Here is a 27,439-nt window from a genome sequence, read left to right as displayed (position 1 = left end):
ACTCATAAAATAGTTTTAAAGAGGGCTCGGACCTCAAAAGGTTGAGAACACATGAATTAAAGAAAAAATGTAAGTCCCCCTCCCCCGCCTAGAAGTAAGTCTAAATACGCCATTGGACCAGCGTGGCAACATTGCGGAGAGAATATTCTGTGTGTGAATATTCTCGCCGCGGCGACACTGCGCGTGCCGTGTTCGAATGTTGATAGTGCAGTTTCAAAAACCCGTCGTTGAACATTTTCAACGTATTATCATCATTGAACTATATGATAATATCATTTAGTTCAATGATTATCATACTGTCGAACCACGCAAAAACCGATAGTCCCTATCAGATTAGGCGCACTGCACTCGGTCTCGGAAACGAAACGGAAAACCAACGCGAGAACGTGCGAGTCCTCTGACTTGTCGCGGACGTTTTGCCGACCTTGTTCGCAGTTTCCATTCATCCGATCCGAACAAGTAAGCATTATTCGCGTACACACGATCGATTCCCGTAACTGATACGCTAGACGAAATGTCCCTCGCCCAGATTCTACGCAACGCTTTTCAGTAAGTTTGTAATTGTTGGTTTGCTGTCCGCCGTGGCGACAAGATGTTCACAATAGGCACATGCTTTTAGGAAATTTGCCGGTGCTACTCCTCGAGTGCCCTCTTCGTCTTCCGGTTTCTTAGCGCCGTCAAACTCGTGGTCCGTGGACTTGATTCGCACGAAAACGCGTTATCATTTTCCCCGGCCCAGCGAAAAGAAACGTATTAAAAAACATGGCTGGTGGACGAGGATGGCCACATTGGCGGGAAGGAGAACGCTGCAGCGCAGAATACTCAAAGGCCGATACGTCCTGAGCCATTGATTTTATTTCGTTGCTCATGTCTCTTTGTATAATAAATATAACTATAAAAAACATTAGTGTTCGTGCAGCATCTTGTGCTCATTATATGTGTATCTTGTAGACTAATAAAAGAATATTTTTTAATCACTCATAGTTATTTGCTTTACACTTGGAATATCTGTAATACTCCAATGTCGTTTATCGTTTTTATGTTAGTGATGTTGAAATCTTATGGACTTCGGCCGTTAAGCTTGATCCGTAGTTTTAGTGAAGTTAGCCAAATTAAACGAAAACAAAATCGAAATTTCAATTTTTACATGCCCATACTTTCAGAAGACCAGAAGCGGGTAATTTATAATCAAATGACATTTCCCCTATTATATCTAATTGGATAAATATTTGTAGTCTGTTGAAAAGATAGTTTCTCTACAAATATCAGGTCGGTATATGATCTGTACGACAATACTTCGAAAGGACAATATCCTTCATAGTTGGAAACTACTATCTATGCCAGAAGATATGAATAAATTTCATTTAGACGACGTCTATAATTGTGTAAGTAATATTATTTCTTAATTCAGTTATTTCCATAGTGCAAATTGTTGTTTATATTCAGGTAGCTACTCTCATGAAAGACTTACCAGAAAGCGATGTTTACTTAGTTGAAAACTACATGAAAATGCCCAACAATGTGAATGTTGCTGGAGCACATTTATTTTATGTAAAACTGCAAATACTTGCTATGTTAATTGCCCTTATCAATAACAAAAATCAAATTGAAAATCCTTCAATAGAAAATAGTAAATTTTATCATTACTTGATTCTACTTTGAAATATATATTAAAATGTTAAATGTATAAATATTTTTTTATACATAGAAAAAACCACAAACAAAGTGATACTGATGAGAGCACGTGTGCACGCAAGATTGTTTCGCATTGTTGTTGGCACAGAAATCATATCTTCACAAGATATAACTGCATTGATGTTGAAGGGCAACTTCCCTGAACATGTGACACCTGTTGTTCCTACAATTGATGCTATTTTGTCTTATAGATCGATTCAAGAACCAATACTAAGAGAACTCATGTCCAATGGTCTCATGTTAGCCATGGCTTTTGTTGATCTTGTTTTAAATTCAAATCCAAAAAGTATTCGAGCACTAAATGAGGGCTCCAGAAGAAAACTAAAATCTTAGAGTAATTAATGATATTATTCATGTTAGAAACCTTTTTTTTATTATTAAAATAAAATCACATACAATTTGACTAGACTAAATCATTTATAAATAAATATGTAAATTAAAATAATAATAGTAATACTAATTAATACATTTATGTTCTTAAAAAATTAAGTATGAAATGAATATACTATATATTTAGAATGAAAGATTAACAAATGAGTAAACAAGTAATGTTGTAACAAATTAAAAGTAACAAGTAATTATAATATGAATAAAATAAAATCACGCAGAAATAAATAACTAATAAATAATTCATAATAATAATATAGTAGAAGAATTTAAAAATGTATAATATAATTAAAACTGATAAATAATAATTAAAAATATTAATAGTTTAAAATATTAGTAATCAAAATTTTGATATAATTCAAAAATTCAATAGGTTTTTTTAATATTTTTACCTCCATCTAATTTTATCTGAAATTGTTCATATTTATTTGATTTAGTGTTTCGTGTTTTTTTTTTAAATGCCGATTCAAATCATTTTTTTGTTGATATTTTTTATGACACATAGAGCAATTATAAGGCTTTTCACCTGTATGTACTCGCATGTGAATACGAACTTTTTCTGGCCGACTAAATTTACGCAGGCAAACTTCACAACTGTATTTTTTTTCCGAATGTACAACTTCATGTTGACGTAAAGTAGACAAACATTTGAATGAAGAACCACAGTTTATACATCCATACGGCCTTTCACCAGTATGCTGGCGCTGATGAACATTCAACTGTGATTTGTTTGGCAATAATTTTCCACACGTCTCGCATATCAAACATGCAAAATGACTTCGTTCGTGCATTCGTCTAGATGTTTCACGAGTGTAAATCTTGCTACAGTAACGACAGTTAAAAGAAATAGAACTATTAGGAAGATTGTATGCTAGTGCCCATTCAACAATACGCGGCAGGTCATGAGTTTTTATGTGGCGTACAAGATTCCCTAAACTGTTAAAACACATCAAACATAAATCGCATTTATAGTACGGACATTCCGGAAGGAAATGTAATTTAACATGACTTTCAAACTCCAATAAATTGGAACAACGACGGAAACAATGATGGCAGTCCAATTCTTTCAAATTATGGTTCAACAAAATATGATGTCTCAAATCTGTACCTACATACCAAAATAAATTACAAAATGTCTAATATTAGAAATAATAGTCGTTATTAACCAAATCAATCCAAATTAATTAAGTAAATATCTAATTTCTAACCACTAGTGAAAATATTTGTGCAGCGTAAACATTGTGTCTGATTTGAATTTATAAAATTGTCTTTACTTATAAGTATGTTTTTTTCATCATTTTTTTCTCTGTTAAAATTATTACCAAACTTATTTTCTTTGTTATTAATATCCTAAAAATCCAAACTTTAAGTTAAATGTCTCATATTAGTATTTAATATGGACTAACCTCAATATTTAATTCACTATTTCCCAAACTAATGTTTTCTTGAAAGGCTTCAGTGATTTCAGAGGTAATTTCTATTGGATCAGTTTCAGTCTATAAAATAAAATAATGTATTTATACAATTTCAAATTAAATAAATTCCAAAAACATATTATGCAAGAAAGATGATAAATTATTTTTTTCTAAAATTTCCACAAATTATAAAATATTGAAGTTTCTTATTGTTATTATTAATAATATTATTATTATTTTTTTTTTTTTTAATAAAACTTGTATAGATATTATTGCAAAAAATATTTTAACAATAAACAAAACTCCAAAGAAGTAATGTACTTAAATGCTAGAGTATGTTAAGTGTTTTAAATCACTTATTTCTGCAATTTATTAAATAGCTTTACTTTGATAATATCCTTTGTCATGTCTCCAATAATCATCAACATTAGATTTGTAGTATTATGACAAAATTCAAATATAGGATACACATCTTTTATTTGATTACTACAATTATGACAAATTTTCATTGAAAGCTTATCTGTAGGAGATACCTAAACAATTAATTTAATTTATATTTATTAATTTTATATATCTTACAAAATTATATTTTATGAGATTAATGGTTTTTATAAATTGTACCTGTAGCGTGTTGTCGATTCTTAATTTGTTGAAACTTATAAATTATGTTAAAGTTAATTAAATACAACTAATTAAGTTTCATTTTAAATTTACCATAAATAAAGAATCTAAGTAGGTAATAACTGAATTAACATATATTCAAATACAAAATTAAATAATTTTCCAAGTATTTAAAAAACATTAAGTTAATCAATTTCAATTAATGAAAATGCATAGAATTTGTTTCTTAGTTGAAAGAAATTAATTCAATAATATTATAGACAGTTAAATTGGGAAATTTGAATTATATAAATATTTATTATAATATTAAGTTAATTTATTTTAATAATGAACACACTGTAGATGTATTCAACTCTAAATTACAAATTTAGACACAAAATAGTTTTTTTTAGTAATTTTAATTGAAAATAGTTACTTGAAGTAATAAAAATGAGTTTATCTTATCAGCTAAGCAAACATAATTTTCATCATATTGGCCAAATATATCCATCATTCCAGGATCTCCACAAATACGACAAAGTTGTAACATCCGTTTTTGAAAAGTCTAAAAATTATTGAATCAAAACTGTATAAAATATATTTAGTTATAATTCAAGTATAAAATGTAATAAAACATTTCAATTATTAAATATAATAGATAAGTTTGTTCTGATTAGAAGCTGTCATAAATTATGTATTAAAAATGTTTTCATGAATAAAATAATTCAAAATATTCTTATATATATATATATATATTTTTTTTTATTTAATTTATTTTTATTCAAATAGGTTAGTTTAAAAGAAATACATAGAAAATACTGTCCAAAAAATTATAATTGAACATCTTTTAATATATTCCATTCTTAATAGACATAGACCTATAAACAAGTAGATTAAGAGTAGGTTAGGTTTTAAGTATTAGGTTTTTAGGTCTATGTTAATTTATAGGTACCTATTAATAAACATTAGTTAAATTACATCATCTTTCATTTTCAGCAGTTTGATCATCAATTCATTTGTGTGAATTCCTTTCTCAACTATTTGGCTCATTGTAATAATTTGACCAACACAAGCCTCGCATATTACTGTTGAAAGGCGGTCACTAAGTGTTGTCTATAGTTCACAGGTGAAAAATATAATAATTATTTTTAAACAAAATCAAAACTGTGTATACTTACATGTATTGGTAATAATGTGTTTATCTTTTCAGATAAATCTAACGACTGTCCCATTGATCCAAATATGTGAATAGAACCCACATCACCACATATACGGCAAAGTTTTCGAATCCTATCGTTGAAAGACATCTATAAAATAAATTATTATACTTATACAAGTTAAATATTAAAATTCATTATTGTATTTTAAAAATATAATATAAATGTACAACAATTAATTTAAGATTTTAAATTATAGGACCATTAATAATTTATTTTCTCAAATGTTTTACGGATTTTATAATTAATTATTTAAGATTAATTAAATCTACAAAAAAATATAGTCCATATTATAAATTTTAATCAAAAATTCAAAAAATAAATAAATCTTTATATTTTAAAAAATTCTAACTTTGATTTTCTAAACATTTTGCCTTATTTTTTATGGATTTACAAGGGTTTTTCTGAAAAATAAACTATAAACGATATTTATAAATAGTTGAAAAATCTAAGTTAGGTCAACGGTGTACGTCATCATTTATTACTAAGCAGTGATATGCAGAAAAGTAAAAATAATCAAAAAAACAGGAAAAAAGCATTTTTATAAAAAATTGTTAAAAATAGCAAAAAAAAAAAAGTACATTCAAATTTCATAATTGAACGTGTTATAACATGACACACACTTATCATTCCATATCACTTTGTTATATTTTATGTCAAATCGTAAAAATAAGCAAATGCTATAAGCTCCGAGCCCTATTCTGCATATGATCATAGGCGCTACAATTGTAGCGATAATTAATTATCCACCCTAAGGTGATCCGTGAAGAGCAAACAACCTACAACAGTGGTTCCCAACCTTTTTCATCCTATGCCCCTGCTAAATTTTAAAAAATCTCATTCCTTCCTTATATTAGTGTTTAGGCGATTTTTTAGTCGTGCGAATAAAACTTTATACTTATCAATATTAGATTAAATGCGAAAAGGTCTATCTGCTAACATTATAAAATATAATTGTTATTGATGCGGAATAATCTGAAAATATATAGTAATTTTTATTTTACACATTGTAAATGTAAAATAACAATTATTTTTGTAATTTTATCATCACTTTATTCCCCTCCGAGCCATATTTAAATCCCCCCGGGTTGGGAACCACTGCCCTACAATTAATTAGCACAAAATGTTTTAATTTTACCATTTAATTATAAATGTAGCAATTTTCTATGTTATAACTAAATATTATTAATTAACATCATTATTTTTTTATCAATAAACGATCAAACCTGTAGACGGTAAACAAAACCAAAATCCTAAATGGTATTCCAACCATAAACTTGACCATCATTACAGTATCACATGCATAGGTAACATAAACACAAATACCATATGTATGTACATTGTACGATCGTGACATTAATGCATTATCAATGCAAATTGGAGTTTACTCATTCTTATTTCTTATAAATGCAAAATAATCCTCTTTAAACAATATTTTTACCTCAAAATAAACTGGAGGTACTAATTTAGAACTTGGGAGTGTTAAGCACCCCCGTATTTGAATATAAATATATTTTTATCGTGGCTATTCTACTGTTTTATAATATATCATGCAATAAAATATACTATATTTCTATGAACTCATATATATATACATATATAATATTTGCATTTATTACATTTTTATAATCATATGAAATTTAATTAAAATGGGTGTTGTTGAGAGAGAACGAGAACAAAAAACTACCAAAAGAAAACAAGTACCTAAATATTTCTACCTTTTTTAACAAGAAACATATATCAGAATTTATAAATTAAACAATAAACAATAATGTATTCTCCAATTCCGTTCATTTCTTAATTATCAAAAAATCACTGCATTTCAAAAAATTGTATTTTAGAACCTTTAACATTTATTGAAAATATTGGATATTATGTTAATTCGACATCAATAAATCATAATTCAAAATATAGTATAATTAAAAAAGTAAAGCTAAACCATTCAATCTCTTAACACATTCGTGATCTCAACCATTATTTTAACCTATAACATTTAAGTGAAAAGATAGAGGGAGTATGATTATACATATATATTATATGTATGCATAGGCGTGCGCACAGGGGCAGCAAGGTGTGCTCTTGCTGCCCCTAGATGATTTAAATATATTTGTAAGGGCCGAACTGGTTCAAGCTGGGCCGCCAAACCGGTAATGCTCAATACAAAATAAGTTGGTTATCCAAAAAGTGTGTTGCTACCAAGCTAATCTTTTATGTGTTTAAAGTTTAAATATGCTTTGAAGCTTAAATTTGAGCTTAAAAATGTTAATACTTAACACTCATGTATGGGACGGTAAAAATATTCGCTGCCCCCGACTTGAAACTCTGCGCACGCCTACGTATGTATGTATACAATTGAATTGGTTATTTGGAAAAGAGAATATGTCCAGAAATTCTAATTTTACAGGAGAAACAAAAAATTAATTTTCTCAACAATGATCGATTTTTCGAGGCTTCAAAATTTATATTAATATTCAAAATGTAGCATCTTATATACCTACATTAGAACCAAATTTTTTTCAAAATCCATAAAGTGATAAAAAAAAAAAAAAGTTGACATGTTACCTTTTCCAAATAAATAAATTGATTTTTGATATTTCGTTGGTTATTAAATTTTTTTTTTATTTATTTAATATTAAGATAACTCTTGAAAACAAAATATAATCATAAGTGATGGTTATAGTTATAATATATTGACAAATTATAATACAGTACTTTATTAATCAAATAAGGTATCAAAAAAAAAAAATAATAATAATAATATATTGTTTTATTATAATATGAACAAACTTAAAATTTTAATAATCTTCTTCGTGATGCTCTTGTGCTTTAGTAATGGGCCAATGCATTATTTTATCATATAATGACATTTTATCAGCAGGTATATGACATAGGAGACTTTTTATATTATCCATTTTCTTGTAATTTATTGGTAACTTTTGGTCGTATGCTTTAAAATCTATGATGTTCGGCAAATCTGAACGAAACTGTCGAGGTTTTGCAAGTGAAAAACGTTCGCTTATAAAGTTATCGATGTAGGAATGAAAAAGTAAAATACCTGGTTCAGACGAATCATAAATAAAATGAAAATAATCGGTGATTTTAAGTGTGACTTTTTGTGCTTTTGGTACTTTTTTTCCATAACTTGTTATTGAAAGCACATTTTTCTTATAAAAATCTGGCCACCACTTTTTGTAATCAATAATTTCGTCTGTTTTGACTTTTTGCCTGTTAAACCAGGCCGTCTTTCAGTCAATTCTTTACCAACATGATTTGTGTGTGGTAAGCCTTTAATTTTTGCTTTTTTTTATAATGTTTGCTTTGTAAGATTCAAAATTAGAAACACCTTTTTTTCTCTTTTTTTCACTTTCTACACTACTGTCAGGATCAGACATAATAATGTAGGTAATAAGAAATATTCACAATTTATTCACAATATTAATATTATAGAAAAAAAGAACTCAAACAGTAAAGTTTGTAAACAGACGTTCATACATTATAATGCCATAGTAATAGTAGAATGAAAAAACATCAGCACTTGCCGCGTGGTTTTATGTAATGAATAATAAAAATATTTCTAAATATGTACGTGAAATACGTTATAATATGATAATAATGATACGTTGTTAGAATGCTATTAATCAGCTGCATGTTCTTAAGTTCTTTATTTTTATCACTACGTTATGATTTCGATAAGGTAACATATCCAGTAAATGTTCCCTTTTCGAAATAAACGAAAAGTTGACCCACCAGCTGTTACTACAAAAATACGCGGATATATTTCGTTTTCACACCAAATAATGAGTATCTGAAAATGTCAAAATATTGGACATGTTCCCTTTTCCAAATAACCGATTCAATTATTATAATAAAATCTTATATCTTTTCACTTAAATGTTCTAGGTTAAAAGATTGGTAGATATCACGAATGTGTCAAGAGAGATTGAATAGTTTAGCTTTACTTCATGTTCAACGGGAAAAATAATTATCTATAACATCATTGAATGGTTTTCAAAAGTCAAAAAAGATATTTAGAATCAGTTCTTTAATATAATCTTTTTTTTTTAAATAAACAGTTAATTGTTGTTAGTTGTTATTACTTGTACATTTATATATATGTATAATGTATGTGTGTGTATAATTAAGTCTTAATAATGAAACCAAGTGTCTATAATAATTAGTTTAATTTAACCATGGAATCTCAATTCGCCTCCTCCCTTAATGAGTGATAAAACCCGTCCCTGTTAGACATTACAGAGTTACGATAAAACGTTAAAAAAATATGAAGGGGTGACCATTTGGTGACTTAAGAACTTTTCAAAATTTGTAGGATTAGTGTAAATATATATATATATATATATATATATATATTATAATCAGGGCTCGAGACTTCTAGCATTTGCATATTTATTTAAAGGATGTTAAAATATAGCAGAGCAAGCTACAAATCCGTTTCATAGTAAAAGGAATGCAGCTTTAAAAGTTTTTGGGTAAAGGGTTTTTGGATATTTTCTACTATTTTTTAAAGTATCAAGCTATTTTTTGCATATAATTTGTTAATCAAAAAAAAAAATTAAGTAGTTTTGTGAGTTTTGTGAACGCCAAGTGGTAAATTTCTATTTTACAAAAGTAAAATGTAAAAACGTATAAAGCCGCGTTTATATTAAAACTGTTCAATGTGAACGCCGATTCGGCCTAAAAACTATTTCGTTCAATCATTCACTTTTATAAAGTAAATGCGGCTTTTTTTTTAATTACTTGACGCTGACGATGCAGTCAGCATTAAAGAAGCGACAAAATGTGTCAATAAAAACGGAATAGATGAAGATCTTATTTTCATCAAATCAAATTCTTTGTCTCATACTACATCTTTAAAAAAATTACAAACACATGGGTTGTTATTATCTGACTATATTGAAATAATTAAGAAAAATGTAGAAGAATGTAGAAAAATCTTTTGAAACTCTACGAGGTCCAATTGGATTGAAAATACAGTTAAAATTAAAACAAATTTTAGAAAAAAATACTGGTCTATCACTTTTGAAAAAAATGTCTCACATTTTATTGGGTATAAGAGACATTGAAGAATTAGATAGTTTTCCAGATGATGTAATACTTGTAGTGATGTTCCATTCTTCAAGTTCGCCACTATCACTATCGGTCAATGTAGAACGTTCATTTTCAAAGTACAAAACATTTCTAACCAATAATAGAAGATCGTTTAAATTTTAAAATATTTACAAACACGTGATAATACAGTGCAATTTTCAAGGTAAAAACCAAAATTTAAAATTTGTTATTTATAAATTGTAATATTTACTTACTTACTGATTTATTGAACTTTATCAATTATTTTTATAGAATGAAGAAATAATACGTATGTACAATGGTCGACAAAAAGAAGAACACTCGTGAATGTTTTTTAAAATTGGATTATATAAAAATAAATATTTTCAGAATTAAAATTAATTAAAATAAATGTTTTTAGATTTCTTTAGAGCATATTTAATTTTTTTATTGAACATAATATAGTGCATATTTTACTATTTTTTAAGGCATATTATAGCTCATATTTCATGGTTTTTTTAGTGCTAAAAGTCTCGAGCCCTGATTATAATATTAATATAAATACCAAGTATATAAAATGACAAGTTTGGTTTTAATTTTAATTTTTGTTTTTAGCCATTATGATTTTTACTTGTACTGTATAGTTGTTATACCGGCGCAATAGACGTACACCTTTTAAATATACCCGTTTTACACCGGCGCAATTGATGTATACTAAACAGGTAGTGTCCCGAATGCGGCGCAATTGACGAATACCATTTCTTTTAGCATCGGATGAGTTGTGGTTAAATGTCGGTCTAGTCGACTTGATCGAAGAGCATCGTTACTTAAAACAACGTGACCAAATAACACACTGTGTCGTTTTTAATGAACGTCAAATCAAACTTTATATATACAATCATATTTTCTGTGGAGCCATTATTTTTACATGCGTACACTCGCGAGGTACGACAATACGTGCACTATGCAACTGCAAAACGAAACTAAATCGCGTTAATCGAATAGCTAAAGTCTGGATTTATATGCATTTAAAAATTATCAAATATGATGCAAATATGCAAAGAAAAAGTGGCTAAATATGCAATTATATGCATTATGTTACACTACATAAAATGTGTTTTTTTTTAAAAAACCACATTTTTATACCAAATAAAATTTTAATTATTTTATCAAAAACAAAAAAATTATAATATACACTGTTTTATATTTTAAATCATTTAAATCAATCTAAAACTTTAAGGAAACTTAAAAACGAGAATACAAATAAAAGAAAAAAAAGTAAAAATAAATATCTTAGATCATTTGAAGTTACCTACACTCAAAAAACTAATACAAAACTTTAAAAAAATACAAATCTTTTAAAATAATATTTTTGAAACTTAAATATACCTATCGTGTATATTCGTGCTCTATTCGAGGCGATTACATAATTTACTGTAAATTAAAATAGTTTATTTATTAAAAACCCGTTAAATATGTATGTTATATCGCTGATTATAGAATAGATCTATTATATAATCAAAGGTTATATGAGTTTATGAACAAATATATAATATAAAACTTGGGGTTTAAATTCGGTGTGATATGAATCATGGACATTTTAAACCTCCATAGACGTGCATACACTTAGTACAAACATGCAAATGTACATAAATCTGGGCTCTACTAATAGCTTTTACTTCCGACATCCTTTTATCTTACCAATTAATTTACAGATAAGGTGACAAAAAACGATTAGGTTGACGTTGCGGCCAAACACGAAGTTTTTATCGATTATCCGTTATTGATACCCGATAACGGATAAAGAGAACCGGCAATAATTTTTTTTCTCCAAGTTTTAAAATATAATGAGTTAAAAAAAAAAATCAATAAAAATTGTATTTCGTAATAACTGCTTGCTCCTTCCCGGCAGTGTACACGCCCCCCAATTTGGGAACCAGTGATTTAGAACGTTTGGAATCATTTAGGTTTTTATCAGATGAAAAATATAAAATTTCTTTAAAAATATGTAGGTATTTACAATATTATCCGTTCCCAGATCATCATTAATTTGAGATATTAGATTCCGGCTCACGGATTCCTATAACTCGATAATACAACGATTTTTCATAATTAAAAAAAAAATCATCCGGCATATGTTCTGAAATTTTATACTACAATACCGTATTGAAAATTCGAAAGTATTTATTCCGAAATGTAACTAAAATTACTATCGTATCGTACAAGAGGAAACTACGTGTTTTTTGGTGTCTCATGAGTCATCGCCCATTAGATAATTTTTAATCAGATGGAATATTTAACTTTCGACCAACGCTTGACTATTGCATTTTCTGTTATATTTTTATCGTAAATAATTATTAATAACTCAATAATTTGCCCGTATTTTTAGCGATTTCGATTCGAAACATTGTTAAAACCGGTATAATCAATTAAATACAATATTTGGGTACAGATAGAACGGTGAAAAAATGTTTAACGACAGGATGATGGACATAGTGAAAGGGTTGCAATTGAATAAAATTAGATACGTACCAAGTCCACGGAAAGATAAAATTATCCGTCGGGGAAAAAAAAATAATAAAAATTGTTTATTTTTAGCCGAATCGGAGAACACAATATACTTACGGTTTCGGGGCGATAACTATGCAGGAATTTCTGATTTTTTTTTCTTTCCCGGTTCCCGTCGTTATAATATTACACAGACGGATTTAAAATGTGACCGAACACCGTCGAAGAATCTATTCGGACGAAAAATCCCTCGCATTGCCAGACATTTTCGACGCTGACGTTTGGTCCGTCTGATCTATGCACCGGCTTTCGGCAAAAAGACCGTTCCTGAAGGAAAAATTAAACCTAGATGACTATTGTCCGATGAAATCTCAGGGATCCAGTGTGACCATTACCACGGATGCGTCAACGTTAAAAAGTCAAAACCAACCGAATTTACAATGGTAGTTGAAACTTGTAACTGATTTGATAGGTCGTCCGAATCGGATCTACCAAAACCATCTCATTCTTCGTGGTCAATACTTTAATTCAAAACCGTTATCGGATTCATAACGTTTTACTGGAGCCGATCACACTTCCATGCTTCTCTGTCACAGCCGTAAATAGAGCGGTTTAGCTTTCGAACACCGAATATCACGCCAAGCACCCGTCACCCAAATTAAATATTGTATTCGAACCTTTCGTCGTTTATTATATTAACTACATGTACGCGGTATGCACAATCTTGCAACATTACGTTGTATTCTATTGTTATTATTCCGTTTTTCAATTTTGATCGGGACTGAACTTCTAGAATTTGTACCCGTGCCGCGTCTTATTATCATTAAATTATTCGTGTAACGATCAATGTACTTTGGATGACAAATGTAATGTACTCGGTCCAAGTATTAGACACAATGAAAATAATATTCTCAACTATTTTCTTAACCAACATTAATGTAAAATTAAAAGTAATTTAAATGTACATGATCATTTTTACAATCATAAGTTAATTATACCACAGGAAGATAAAACTGTTGTAGAAGCTCATTTGTATTTTTCAATTGGTTACATAATATAATTTAAAATTTTTGGAATCACAAATATATTTTGTTGTCACATTTGAAACAACTGAATATAAAAATAAAAGATTCACAAGAAAGTTACATTATACAATATTGCTATCAAAATAGCACATAATTTATTTATTATAATATGCATTTTAGCAGTCAATACACATTATCATTTGTAGTTAAACAAATGTAGTAGGTAAAAAAAATAAATAAATTTTCCTAAATTGTAGGACTATCCTAATTTAAAATAATAAATATTAAAAAAATCTTATTGTGTAAAATAATTATAACCTCTTAAACGTATACATTTATAATATATATATATATATATATATATATATATATATGTATATATACAATTTAATATTTCTTTAATCTAATCATTTTTATTGTATATACACATTTATTTATAAAGAAAATATAAATATAATCATACAAACTTTGAAAAGTGTACATTTATCATGGTTAAAAGATACATGCGTGGTTAACGAGTCTATAAATTTCATCAGATATTATACTGAATGACTCTAATATTATTAAATTAATGAGCAAAACAGTATATATTATTATAAACAATTTATGAATTATGTGTATAACCTTAGTATTTTTAAATATTAAATGTATGAATACTAAGTTTTGTTTTTATGTATATTATTTTCTTTAATCTGTGTTTTTCAATAAGAAAAACTATCAAAATAAAAATGAAAAATACAAAAATAAGAATTTGTAAGCAAATCATCAAAAATAAATTAGATAATATTATTATAGCATATTTTTTAAGCTAGTTTTTAAATCAAAGAATATATAAATTTGTTAAAACTTATTTGATATAATAAGCAAATCAAATATTTTTTGTAAAGTTTTTTCAGTAATTGAAAATAAACATAAAATATGAAGAAATTAACAAAAAATTATAATTCTATAACAAAATAAAAAATTTAATGATGAAAAATGCCTAAATAATGTTCATTATTAATTTAAATCTGTTATGACTATATACAATAGACATCACCATAATATTATGTTTTAATTTTATTGGTAACAATTTATTAGTATAAGAATATTTTAAAGAGAACAATTTGGTAACACAAGGGTTTGTCTCCTAGACAATTTCACACAACTAAGGTATTACGGACTAAATCTGTTTTGCCATCAACAAAAATAATTAAATTATCCATTCCAAAAGTTAAAATTTATCACATTCACCACTTTTATGTCCTAACCATAATTGACAAGTATCCACACATTTACTTTTTTATAAATATGGCTACTGAACAACAGCAATAGGTGCAGCAGTTGTAAGATTTGCAGATGGAGGCTTAAAATCTGACGAATTGTTGACTGCTGGTGGTGGACCTTTAAACTCTGGTGGAGGAGGTGGAGGAACATGATTAACTGGTGTAGAAGACACAAAACTTTGTTGAGGGTGATGATGGTTAACAAAAGGTGATGGCATTCCATAACACTGTGGAAAGTACAACTCTGGTTTGACAATGCCTGATGGTTGATTGAGTATAGTATTTAAATGTGGTGGCCTGCCAGGTTTACCACTATCTGATCTACGTTTATTAGCATGTGGATTCATATGGTTATCAATGTGACGTTTGACTTCTTGTTCTGTACCAAATCTACGGCGACAATTTGGCATTGGGCAGCAAAATGGTCTTTCTCCTTGATGAGTTCTCGTGTGTTGGTCAAGTATAGCTTTTTGCCTAAAATCTTTTCCACATTGCAAACATTTATATGGTTTCTCACCAGTATGAATACGTAAGTGTTGATTTAATATAGTCCGTTGTCGGAAATTTCGTCCACAATAAATGCATGTGAATGGTTTTTCATTTGTATGTATACGTAGATGTTGAGTTAGATGTGACTGTTGTCGAAATCGTTTGCCACATTCTACACAAGGATATGGTCGAGATTCTATATGAATGCAACCGTGCTGAAGTAAAGTAGATTTCTGCTTGAATTCTTTATTACATATTGGGCAACGAACATAAAGTGGCATGCCAGCACTACGACCATGCTGAATTACATCAGGTAAACTTTTACCAGCCTGGCCAAAAATTTCATGAACTACACCTGAAGGAGAATAAAACCATTAATTTATAAATATTAAAGGTAATTCATAATCATTACCTTTGGCATCTTTAAAATATGCAGGGAACTGAGGAGCGTTTTCTGGAGAAAAACATGGATCGTTTGTATCATATTGACTACTTTTAGACTGCGGTAATGGCACATCTTGTGGCCAGAGTTGTCCGTTTTTATACACTAAGTGTGGACCCACATCTGGAAAATATGAAAATAAGAATTTTAGTTTCCTTTTATACGTATTCATAATTCTATACAGTTTAGTAATAAAATAATAGGTTGAGAAAAAAAATGATCATGTCCACGCTTAGCCGGTTAAAATATAATTTAAGGATTATAAAAATGTGAATAATGTAAAATAATAAAATCAAAAAATTTAAGAAAAATGAGATTGTCGAACACAAAGTGGTATTCAAAAAATATCAAATTATAATATAATATTATAATTATTTAATATTATGGATGTGTAAGTTAATTTATTTCATGCATGTATAATATACAACATGGGTATATGTAGTTTTAAGTTCACTTATGAACATTGGAAAATAATCTATTGATAAAAAAATGTAGTATACTTTTAAAACTTAATTAAATTAAAAATATATTAGAATAATATTTTATATTTGTTTATTATAAAAGCTTAACTTTGTTGACTCCTGTGTTGCTGAATGGAGCTTTATCTCACCTTCCTTAAGCGGAGCGACATTTTCTCCTTGGATGTTGTCAACAATAATCCATGAGCTGCATAAATAATTCTAAAGAACATGCCGCTCCAAGCCAGATAGAAGCCACCAGACAGACAACACAATAATACCTTTAAAACTCATTACTCCGATACATACATTTTATATATTATAAAGCATTGTTTTTTTGTTATGCTCGACATTAATAATTAGGAAAAATATTTAGGATGTTATTATTTTAATTTGGCTTTCAGCTTGAAAAAACTGTATATTTTAAGAGGAATAGCACAATAGGAATTATACCTAAAAACAATATAATAAAATAAACAAAAATAAATAAAACAAAAATTATTATTAAGTTAATTAATGATAAATAACTAATTCCTTTGATTAAATAAATATATTTTAACAATAATGCTAATACTAACAATAAAAAGGAAAATAAATTTTAACTGAAAATAAAATATATTCAAGCCTATTGTTATTATTTTTCACGTTTTATTTCATTTCATTTAAATTGTTTAATTGTACAAAATAATTAATTCTCAATAGACAATCTAAATAATACTGATATTAATAATTTTTAAAATAATCAATGCCAATTATATATTTACAAGAAAAATGTAAGGTTACAAATTATATTATACTTAATAATGTTAAAAAAAAAAAAAAAAAAATTATAATAATATGAAAGTTTTTAAAGGATGTTTGATCAAGTTAACTTAACATTTAATTCTTAAAGATCAGGCGTGGTTTAAAATATCACTCCATTATTTAAAAAGCAAAACATAAACATCTCATTAATTGAAAAACTAAAATGTTAATGCGTTGAAATAGTGACAATAGGCAGTTAAATGTGTATTAGTAAACAGCAATTAAAATAAATAGCATAATATTTTATCATACGGATGCAGAGAAATTTTTTTGCAAGCCATCCTGAAAACAGTACCTAATTTAGGATATTTTTCATGTACCATGCCTGACCTAACATGGGTCAGAATTTATTTTTTGTCAACTTCAGTTACAACTCTCATAGGGAGACCTTCTTCATTTCTAATATGAGCTTCATTTGTCCTAACAATGGTTCTAGAAAATGATCTCGTAGGTATGTCCAGCAAGTTTAAAGAAGTTTTGGGACTATTAAATGAAGAATTATAGATAGTGGAATTTAATTGTTTAGCTTTGAAATTATTTTGTAACAATCTCGAAGCGACATTTCTAAATTCTGAGTTGGTCAAGTGTTGTTCGTCTTGTGCGCTATCGCTTAAATTCGGGTAGTATTTCATTCTAAACGCTTCAGCCGAGGACTTGAAAAAAGCGTTTAAATTAGTGTGAAGTTGAGAGGGCGGAGGTGAGCTTGAGGAATCGCTACTATTTAACGAGGAATGAGAGTGCTCGCCTTGGTGAGTGCGGATGTGCTGGTTCAGGATGGCTTTCTGCCGGAACGCCTTGCCGCAATCTCCACACCCGTACGGTTTCTCACCCGAATGAATCCGTAGATGCTGGTTAAGGATGGCCCGCTGTCTGAAGGTTCGTTCACAGTAGATACATACAAATGGTTTTTCATTAGCGTGTATACGCACATGTTGTGTTAAATGAGACTGTTGACGAAATCGTTTACCACAATCACTGCACACAAATGGCCTAGAGTCGGTATGTATTCGTTCATGTTGCATAAGTGTAGCTTTTTGTTTAAAGTCTTTGCCACATGAAAGACACTTAAAAAGTCGTAGATCTGAACCTTTTTTTCCAGATGCATCTTGTTGTTGGTGAATAAGATCCGGCATATTAGGAAAATCACCAGATGCTTCTGCTGGATTTAAAGGAGTTAACATAACACCAGGCTGTTTTAAGTATGACATAAAACTTGAAGGACTCAGCATATGAGGAGGTCCACCTCTTACACCAGAGTAGTAATTGGATGGATCGCCCGGACCATATTGGCCTGGCTGGGTACGGTCTGATTCAACAACACTATCATCTGGTGGTGTTTCTTCTTCACCACCATTTCCAGAACCTAATTTAAGACAGTTAAAGATGGTTTAACATATACTTTATTGATTAAAATGTACATACCTTGAATTGAATGGTTGGTATTAGGATAGGGCGATGGTAAAGGTGATGCAATTGTTGATTGAGAAGCCTGTTCAGTCGATTGTTCTGTAGGTTCATGTTGACTTGATACAAGAGATGGGTAACCATTTTGAGAAGGCCCTGGTCCCCATTGACCATTACTGCCATTTGGCCCTTGTTGGTGGTGGCCATCCTTGTTGTATATAACATATGGAGCACCGTTCTCTGTAAAAATAAATTCTTTCATTCAAATACACGTACGCATATCAATAACTAGATCATAATTAGTTACGCTGAACCTTCAAACTCAATTGTTATATACCTTCATCAGGTTTGGGTGTTTCCTGCGAGTTGATGATCATTGGTCATATACATTAAATTTATAAACTAATATTGAATAATAAGATGTACAGGGTACAAGGAATTTAAAATTAATTTAAATTAAACGAACGTAAAAAAAAAAAAAAAAAAGGAAACGTGCGAAAAGGAAAATACTAAATAACTGATAAAAAGCACATTTTTTTATCACAAAATATTGGATTTTTTTTTTCTTATATTTTCCTTTTTTTTTTTTGTTCTACGTAGTTATGTAACAACGTTGCCATTTAAACATATGATCATAACTTTAATACCTTAGATGGCAGCACTTGTGAGCTACCAGTCGTATAAGAAGTAAAATAATTTAAAATAATGCCGCTTGTTTTTTTTACGTTACCTAATTAATACTAATTAACTATTTCTACTATAATACCAGTGTTCATGAAAAATACTAATTAAAATCAATAATAATGTTATATCAAAAGTATTAGGTATATTATAAAATTTGGGCATGTAATATTCTATTTCAACAATTTTATAGATACCTAATATTAATATTTAATCAAAAACTTTCTAATCTTGAATTACAATTAAATGTTTTAAGGTATGCATACACGAGCATGTGAGCATACGTAAGCATTCGTATGAATTTTGTTTGTTCGTGTGTACAAAATGTGCGACGTATACCATGCGAACAATATTTACCCATTCGCACCTATTCCCGCTTTCCTGCTATCAGTTATTTTTTAGTAGCCGATAATTTTTTAAATTTATATTGAGTGGAGTGAATTAAATACCTATGCTAAATTACATTAAAAGTCAAATTAAAATATCTTTAATTGATTTAATTTAACAAAAGTTTAAAGTTGTAATAAATAATGAATGACCAGCTTCAAGTGTGTGCTGCAGCTTTTATAGTAATGCATGAATTGATTAAAAAAAAAAAATAAAAAGACTCGACGTGATCGCCGCTGGTGGATTTTAAAAATGTACAAGAACAATTCAGATAGTGGATTAAATTTGCTGAATGATATGCAGGGGCGGCTCCAGAGCTTTGATTAGGGGGAGAGGATTAAAGTTATAATTTTACAAAATCTTATAACAAAGAAAAACAAATTTTTTTCACTTTTATAATACAAACAGGATGTGCAGCTCTAATATTTCCTTAGTTCTGCTTTATGATATATATTAATTAGACATAATGTTAATAGTCTATCTTCAGTCATCATTGAACGAAGCCAAGTTTTTAGTCTCCGAAGTGTGGAGAAACTCCTTTCAACCGTCATACCTCTATGGCTCTATCTACATACTTGTGCGTGTCGTATTATAGTACATATTATAATAAGCATTTTTTATTAATAATATACATTTTTATAAATACAATACGGGCTTGGGAGGGGGCCGCGGTCCCTACACGGCCCCCCTATGTAGCCGCCCCTGATGGTATGTAGTTTGATGAAAATATTTAGCATTTTTAAAATTTCACTCATATGTCTTCTGAATATTCTGTCTGATATTCTTCGATCAATTCAAAACATAATTTGCTACCCCAGTCCATTTTTTTCAAAGAAAAATGTACTTAACTAACCAAAATAGTCTTATAGCTTTATTTGAATGAAATAATAAATATTTATTCTCAATGGCATACGACGCACAACACAAAACGAAAATAACCGTCCACATGATAACTCGAATGCGCGCGATGTTTCTTTGAGCAAAGCTAAAATACCGACAGTGATCGGCTTGCCATACGGTCTATTCGACGAACGTTGACGAAAGGATCCGAATGCTCACGCACACGTCTACACGCTCGCACAATGGGTCGCATGCAAACATACGTGAGTATTCGTCACTTTTGTCCAGTCATGTATACGCGCCTTTATATTTCCTTTATTTAACCGTTTAAAATAATTCCTACATAAAGCATAAAGTTGTAATTGTTTTCGATCCTTTTTTATCAATAATAAGTCTGTTTACCTCATTAAAATAACAACGGAAATAATTGTAATACGTATACTATATACCTATACAATAAATTTAACCCACATACGTTTTTTTATTTACCAACACTTACAAATCTATTATCAATAAAATATTGAATGTACCGATAAATATATATATATATATAATTTCAGTTATGTAACTATAGAACTGATATATAAATGCTTCAAAATCATTAAAATATAAAAATAAATCATTTACTGCATTACCCCTTTTCATACTATTTTAAACCGTCATGTCTCCTCACTATAATAATGTTTAATTATATTTAATATATATATATTTTCAACCTTAAGGTTAGTTTTGCAGTCAGACACGCGCTCTTAACTCTTCCCGGTGTCCAGCTAACCTCTTTAGTTCCATCTAGCTTGATAGTGCCGCATCGGAGATCATTTACTCTACAGTTGAAGTTCTCGGATGTCTTTGGTCTCTCTTACCATCAATTTTCCCTTCAATTAATCTATAAACTGGGTAATTTTTGTGCCTTAATATGTGACCAATCATGTTCCATCGACTTAGATGGTTTTGAGTTCATTCTCTGCGTTAATTTCTTTCACAAATTATGCTTTCTTTAGTTCTATCCAAATCACCCGCAGCATTTTTCCCCAACACCACATTTCAAAGCATTCGATGATTCGTTGTTGTGCCTTATTTAGTATTTAGGTTTTGCAGCCATATAACGTTGCATTCCATACATATAATTTTATGAAGGATTTCGTCACCCGAATACTCATACTACCTATTGCAGCAAAAAAATGTTTTTCTTATTCATGAAAGCTAACTTTGCTTGTGCAGTCCGGATCTTATTTCCAAGACGCAGCCACCTTGATTAATTAAACTGCCTAAGTATTTAAAATGTTCCACTTTTTCAAGCAGATTTCCTGCTTGATTATTAATTCTACAGATTCGGTATAATTGTTAGTAATCTAAATCGTACCTTAATTGTTGGCTATTAGATAATTATAATAATATTAAAATAAATTAAATTGTTTTTAACATTAATTGTTAAGACATTTTTTTATTATTAATACAAATTATATTATATTCACTTTCTTAAATATAAAATTTAAAATGTAGGTATATTATTAAATACCTAGATAAAAATTAATAAGAGGATTGGCACTGCTTAATTCCAATTAATTGTGATTTAATAATGTCATGATTAAATATAAATAATCAAATTAACATTTTCGTGTTTCATTGCTTTTTAAAATGTTTACACCTCCCCTGACATTTTATCACGCCTCCCTAGGAAGGCACGCCCCCTAGGTTGAGAACTACTGTTCTAAACAAATAAGATACAATTTATGAGAATAGTTTCACCATATTATGTAACATATATTCAATAAGTCAACGATGGAGACAAATGGTACATAGTACAACTTTTTTATAGGAAGTAAAAGTTGTAATTTTGATATTAAATAGACTATTCTTCTTACTTTTAAAAAAGTGGTCTAAAATATTGTATTTTAATGAAAAATACAATCGTATTATAAAAGTATTATAATATTTTATTTTTAAATATAGAAGATACTTCGAATTCAAATAATTTTTTTGGTTTACTGTCGTATTAATTTTCCGATATTTTCATAAATATTTGCATAAAATTCAACAATCAATAATGTTTCACTGTAGATCTAACTTTTCTTTATGAGACATGAGCTTTCATAATTAAATTTCAATGATTATTTGAATCAAATGCCGATTTTGTTTGCGATGCATCATTAAATTCTCGGATACTCATCAAATAACTAGTGACCGGAGGAATAACATAATCAGAACTGACTAACAAAGGACTAATCGACTATACCACAGATTTAGTTAAACTATTTAAAAAAAAAACTGTCCAGATAAAAATAATGTACATGTTAATTGTTATTGTTAACATTGTTATAGTGTAGAACAATAAATACATAGATTAGTCAAAATTAATTATAATCTTTCAGTTTTATAATTTATAAATTTATAGTTTGTAGTTTAAAAATACAGCGTTCTTAAAGTTTTATAGAATATTTTGCATCTGTGCAGGTAGCCACAGAGTTATACCACAGGGTATACCTACAATACTTTTGAGCCCTATCTTAATAATGCTTGTATGTATATTTAATATTTATTTAATATTGTGGTATGAGTCACAATGAATATGTTTTCCTCGAGTCTCATATATTTTCTTCAATTATTTATGATTTGTACTTATGCAATTAATTATGGCTGTCATATTATCATAATAAGTTTTTGCACGAAAATGTAAACATTTTGTTTTTTTTTTTTATTACGAAATATCATTTATTTTTTACCAAATATTTTAGAATAAAATTCGTTTAATTTCAGCAGAAGCAGTTAAAATACAGGCTCATTAATCTTAAATTAAAGGCCCCATTTAAAACATTTCGAAAGGTCCCCGGCCATACACGGCACCCTCCATGCGCACGCCTATGTCACCAATATATAAAATAATTAGAAAATAATTAGTAAGGAGTTTTTGTAAATATCATCATGATGATTATTGTTGAGAATTACAATTGATAAAAGTTTAAGATAAAAACGTTGTATTAATCATCAAGGTATATTTTCGTAATTCGTAAAATTCGTAATAAGTACTGATTGTATTAATTGTATTAATTAGTATTGTATTGTATTTGTCGTAATTCCGGATCCACAAGCGTACAATCAATGACTTCATTGAATTTTTACCACAGTTATACTGACCAACAAAGAGCAGTTCCTGTCCTATAAAGGCAGATGTTTTCGTGATTTTAAATGTCAAAATGTTATTTTTTTGAAACAATGTGACTAGTTTGTAGTTTACTTTTATGATGAATAATTTATTATATTTTACAGTTTATATTATACTATAAGTATTATTTAATCATTATTTAGACTTATATACCAATAAACTGAATAGGTATACTAAATTAAAGTTTTGTTAATGTGTAATATGTATTTTCGAACTTATCTTGCATATGTAAATAAAATCATAATATTTGTATTACATGAATTATTGTTATGTTATTTTATAGTTAAACAATTATATTAAAATATAAAATATAAGTATTATTATAAGTAATAATACCTATGGTAAAGATGAGATAAACCTAACACATTTATAATTTCATAGGCCTGTAATATGGGCGAACAATTTTTGATCCATTTGTAAGCAAATCCCACATACTTCTTGGAAGTTTAATATTATTTGAGTCAATTTGGACATTATATGTATTAACATTAATATATTTTAGATATGAAATATTTAATAATACTGGATGTATTAAATTATTAATACATATTTCTAAAAACATAGTATTGTTTTCGTCTTCTTTTGAGTTTTCTAAATATATACAAACCATACTGCATTGTGTTAAATATTATAATTTATTATTTACTATAAAATTAAAAAATTATCATAGTAAGTTATAAAGTTAAAGATAAATTATTTAAAAATATTACAGGGGAACACACGAGTTGCCTCCCGAATATAAGGTATACATAAATTTCGTCCCGGATGTTTAAATAAGAGGTTCTTAAACAATTAATTTAATAAATAACAATTTGTTGAAGATATACCAAACATTATTAATATGAGGTTATGATATCGGCTATTACACTGAATTACCTAAAGGTGCGTTTCAATATGCGGATCGACAATACTGCACTAGTGTGGACGTGACTGTTGGTTTCATTATTAGGCCGAATGCGTTACCAATCGTAACCTGCACGACGGCGATCTATATCAAAGGAAGCCGAACTTTCCTAGTGGAGATGCTCAATCCTAATCGGCATTTCGTGAATCCAAAACTTTTATTGTAGTCCACTTATTTTATTTTGTTTTCTTTTAAATTGATATTGAAAATATTTTTTGAAAAAAAAATGGAGTGGAATGTAGGAAAAACTTTAAACTTAGTAAAAATGTACCGCGAGCGTCCTTTACTTATGAATAGTTGTCCGACGGATTATAAATACAAAAATAAACATTATGATGATTTGTTTTAAATAAGCATTTCTTTTGGAACTAATAAAGATAAAATAGAAAAAATTATTATAATGTATTATTAAATTACTTAAATTTACTCAAAATCAGTTTCAATCAGGATTGACAAAACATGTGGTCATCAGTAACATCAGAATTTCCTACTTTGTATATAGCACTGATCCCAGTGATTTCATAACACCCATGGTTCCATAAACAGACTTCAACTAGGTTTCATATCGTTCAGTTTTCTAGTCTTAGATTAAAATACAATTTATTTTCTGTTCATGCCTTTAACCTTTCCTTAAATGATTCTCCTCTTTGTACACGTTATGCCGAGGAAGTTAACTGGCCTTCACTCACATTTTCTTCGATTGTCTTTCACTATCTAATTCACATATAACTATTTCAGTTTTTATATAGTAACAATCATAGACGTGTCCAGACTTTTCGCAGAGGGTGCAACCCTAACCATAATAATTCTTACTAACTCAATAAGTTTATCTGAGTATAGTTTAGCCGGTCTTTCATTAAATGAGGATACTTAGGGATCATAAGCAAAAAAAAATAAAACAATTATAGGACTTTTTTTATAAGACCTTTTAAATATATCCATTTTGCTATTTTAACGTATCAGACGAGATATTTCATCTGAACAACCATTATATCTTTAATCGTGATCGTGATATAGGTAAATGATTACAGGATAACTGTATTATTATATCCATATACATTAATAGATATTTATGTGGATTCACGTTGGTTTTGCAAAAAGTTAGCATGAGCTTGCGGCAGTGGTCGCTTCATCTTGCAAGGGATGCAAGTGTATACCCTGCCACCCCCGTGAACACGCCTATGATAACAATGTGATCTCAGTAGATCCATAAATTGTTCAAAATTTCTTCTCTAAACTCAATATTAATAGAATACTAAAGTTTTTCGAAAATGTTGAATTCCGAATTTGATTTTACTATAGTTACTTTTGTTCCATATGTTTGTTTGTACTATACGTATATTTATCAAGTACTCATAACGTTTATTCTTTTAATTTATGTATAGTTTATATAGATGTAATTTCTGAGCTGTAGTAATATTAACATTGGAAGCTAATAAAAAATCAAAATTGTATAAATATATTATACATATTTATAAATATAAATTTTATATATACGAATCAACAGTTAAAGCAGCTGCAGCTACCAAAATAACATTTTCCTCACAGCTCATCTCGGTGAAAACGAACACCGAACGTGACTGAAAAAAAATGTAGGTATAGACGCATGTCGATTTCGAAGTGGTCAATCGGCTTTTTTAGTCAGTACTGCCAATCGGTATAGAAAATAGTAGCATACGCAGGATTTGAATTTGGTTAGATTTTCACTATAGGTTGATTAGATATCCGTGGGAGTTTTGTCCCACCCCCTACCCCCCAAACTCTATAGCTGAAATAGTCAATATAACCAACATTTTATAACACATAATAATTTTTTCAAATTCCTATTTTTGCATTGTCTTAACTCTTAAACTATAAAGTGTTTGGTAATAACATATTATATACTGTAAATAAAAAAATAATATAACTAAACAATATTCATACAATTTTACAATGTACAATTTTAAAAGTATCAATTTTATATTTTATTTATACTTTTTATATTAAATTTATAATAAATTATAGATTCAGTCTTAAATTTAATCTACGATTTGAATTCTTAATTAAGTCATTTAGGACTTCTTCAGATAGTACCCTCACATCTGTATGGATATTTAGTGTTGCTAACCCCTAATGTTTATGGACAAGGGTTTTTTTTTGGGGGGAGGGAATAATATTTTTATAAGCCCAATAACTGGGTGAAACTTAATACATGTTTTTTTTTAAAAAATCTAAACAGCTTCTTAAACCATAAATATAGTTATATTATGTTTAATAAAATATTATTTGCGTAAAATAAAAATTGAATGTAAAATGATTAAAAATACTTCTAATTTTGGTAAATGCCAATATTTTCAATCCCGATAAATTCTATTACATAGGTATAATAAATGTTTACTATTAGTTTAATAAAATACTTATTAGATAGATAAAATAATTTCATAAGGTACCTAAACATATTATGTAAGAATAAAAAGGTGCCCTATCGATATTTATTTATTTGTAATAACCATTATGTTCTTGATGGTTCTCGATTCCTAAATAAATATTATATAATATATAATTTATTTATATATATATTTTTATAATTAATATCTATATGTATCGTGTGTAATATACACTGAATATGCATTCATATAAATTTGTTAGCTTCTTGAAGTAAAGGATTTCCACTATTTATAACCCAAATCTAGTAAGAAAGTGATGTTTTTT

General features: G+C 28.5%; 3 protein-coding genes across 5 annotated transcripts in view; 2 read left to right on the top strand and 1 right to left on the bottom strand.

Annotated features, from left to right (window-relative positions):
* Positions 1-287: 287 nt before the first annotated feature.
* On the top strand, positions 288-977 carry LOC112688021 (39S ribosomal protein L34, mitochondrial). Its single transcript, XM_025561029.1, has 2 exons — positions 288-549; positions 620-977. The coding sequence occupies exons 1-2, from the start codon at positions 515-517 to the stop codon at positions 849-851; spliced, it is 267 nt and encodes an 88-aa protein (XP_025416814.1). The 5' UTR covers positions 288-514; the 3' UTR covers positions 852-977.
* A 31-nt stretch (positions 978-1,008) lies between these two features.
* On the top strand, positions 1,009-5,449 carry LOC112688020. Of its 3 annotated transcripts, none has more exons than XM_025561027.1 (6): positions 1,009-1,177; positions 1,236-1,385; positions 1,447-1,630; positions 1,709-2,029; positions 5,097-5,223; positions 5,308-5,449. In XM_025561027.1, the coding sequence occupies exons 1-4, from the start codon at positions 1,022-1,024 to the stop codon at positions 2,026-2,028; spliced, it is 810 nt and encodes a 269-aa protein (XP_025416812.1). In that variant the 5' UTR covers positions 1,009-1,021; the 3' UTR covers position 2,029; positions 5,097-5,223; positions 5,308-5,449. The 3 variants fall into 3 exon arrangements, with proteins under 3 accessions (XP_025416812.1, XP_025416811.1, XP_025416813.1); XM_025561026.1 differs by having other exon boundaries at positions 5,094-5,223; XM_025561028.1 differs by lacking the exons at positions 5,097-5,223; positions 5,308-5,449 and having other exon boundaries at positions 1,709-2,098.
* LOC112688008 overlaps positions 2,487-27,439 on the bottom strand; it is a 35,341-nt gene continuing 10,388 nt past the window's right edge. Inside the window, exons 3-14 of the mRNA XM_025561015.1 lie at positions 18,792-19,013; positions 17,722-18,732; positions 16,078-16,230; positions 15,210-16,020; positions 10,370-10,510; positions 5,276-5,387; positions 5,076-5,210; positions 4,534-4,662; positions 3,884-4,030; positions 3,489-3,578; positions 3,291-3,432; positions 2,487-3,190 (exon numbers count right to left, since the gene is read on the bottom strand). Of these exons, the coding sequence (XP_025416800.1) occupies positions 2,487-3,190; positions 3,291-3,432; positions 3,489-3,578; positions 3,884-4,030; positions 4,534-4,662; positions 5,076-5,210; positions 5,276-5,387; positions 10,370-10,510; positions 15,210-16,020; positions 16,078-16,230; positions 17,722-18,732; positions 18,792-19,013 (3,797 nt within the window). The remainder of the gene's footprint in view (positions 3,191-3,290; positions 3,433-3,488; positions 3,579-3,883; positions 4,031-4,533; positions 4,663-5,075; positions 5,211-5,275; positions 5,388-10,369; positions 10,511-15,209; positions 16,021-16,077; positions 16,231-17,721; positions 18,733-18,791; positions 19,014-27,439) is intronic.

The sequence above is a fragment of the Sipha flava genome, unplaced genomic scaffold, assembly GCF_003268045.1.
Source record: "Sipha flava isolate LNK unplaced genomic scaffold, YSA_version1 36_pilon_pilon, whole genome shotgun sequence".
Lineage (NCBI taxonomy): Eukaryota > Metazoa > Arthropoda > Insecta > Hemiptera > Aphididae > Sipha > Sipha flava.
This window is presented reverse-complemented; position numbering and strand designations above follow the sequence as displayed.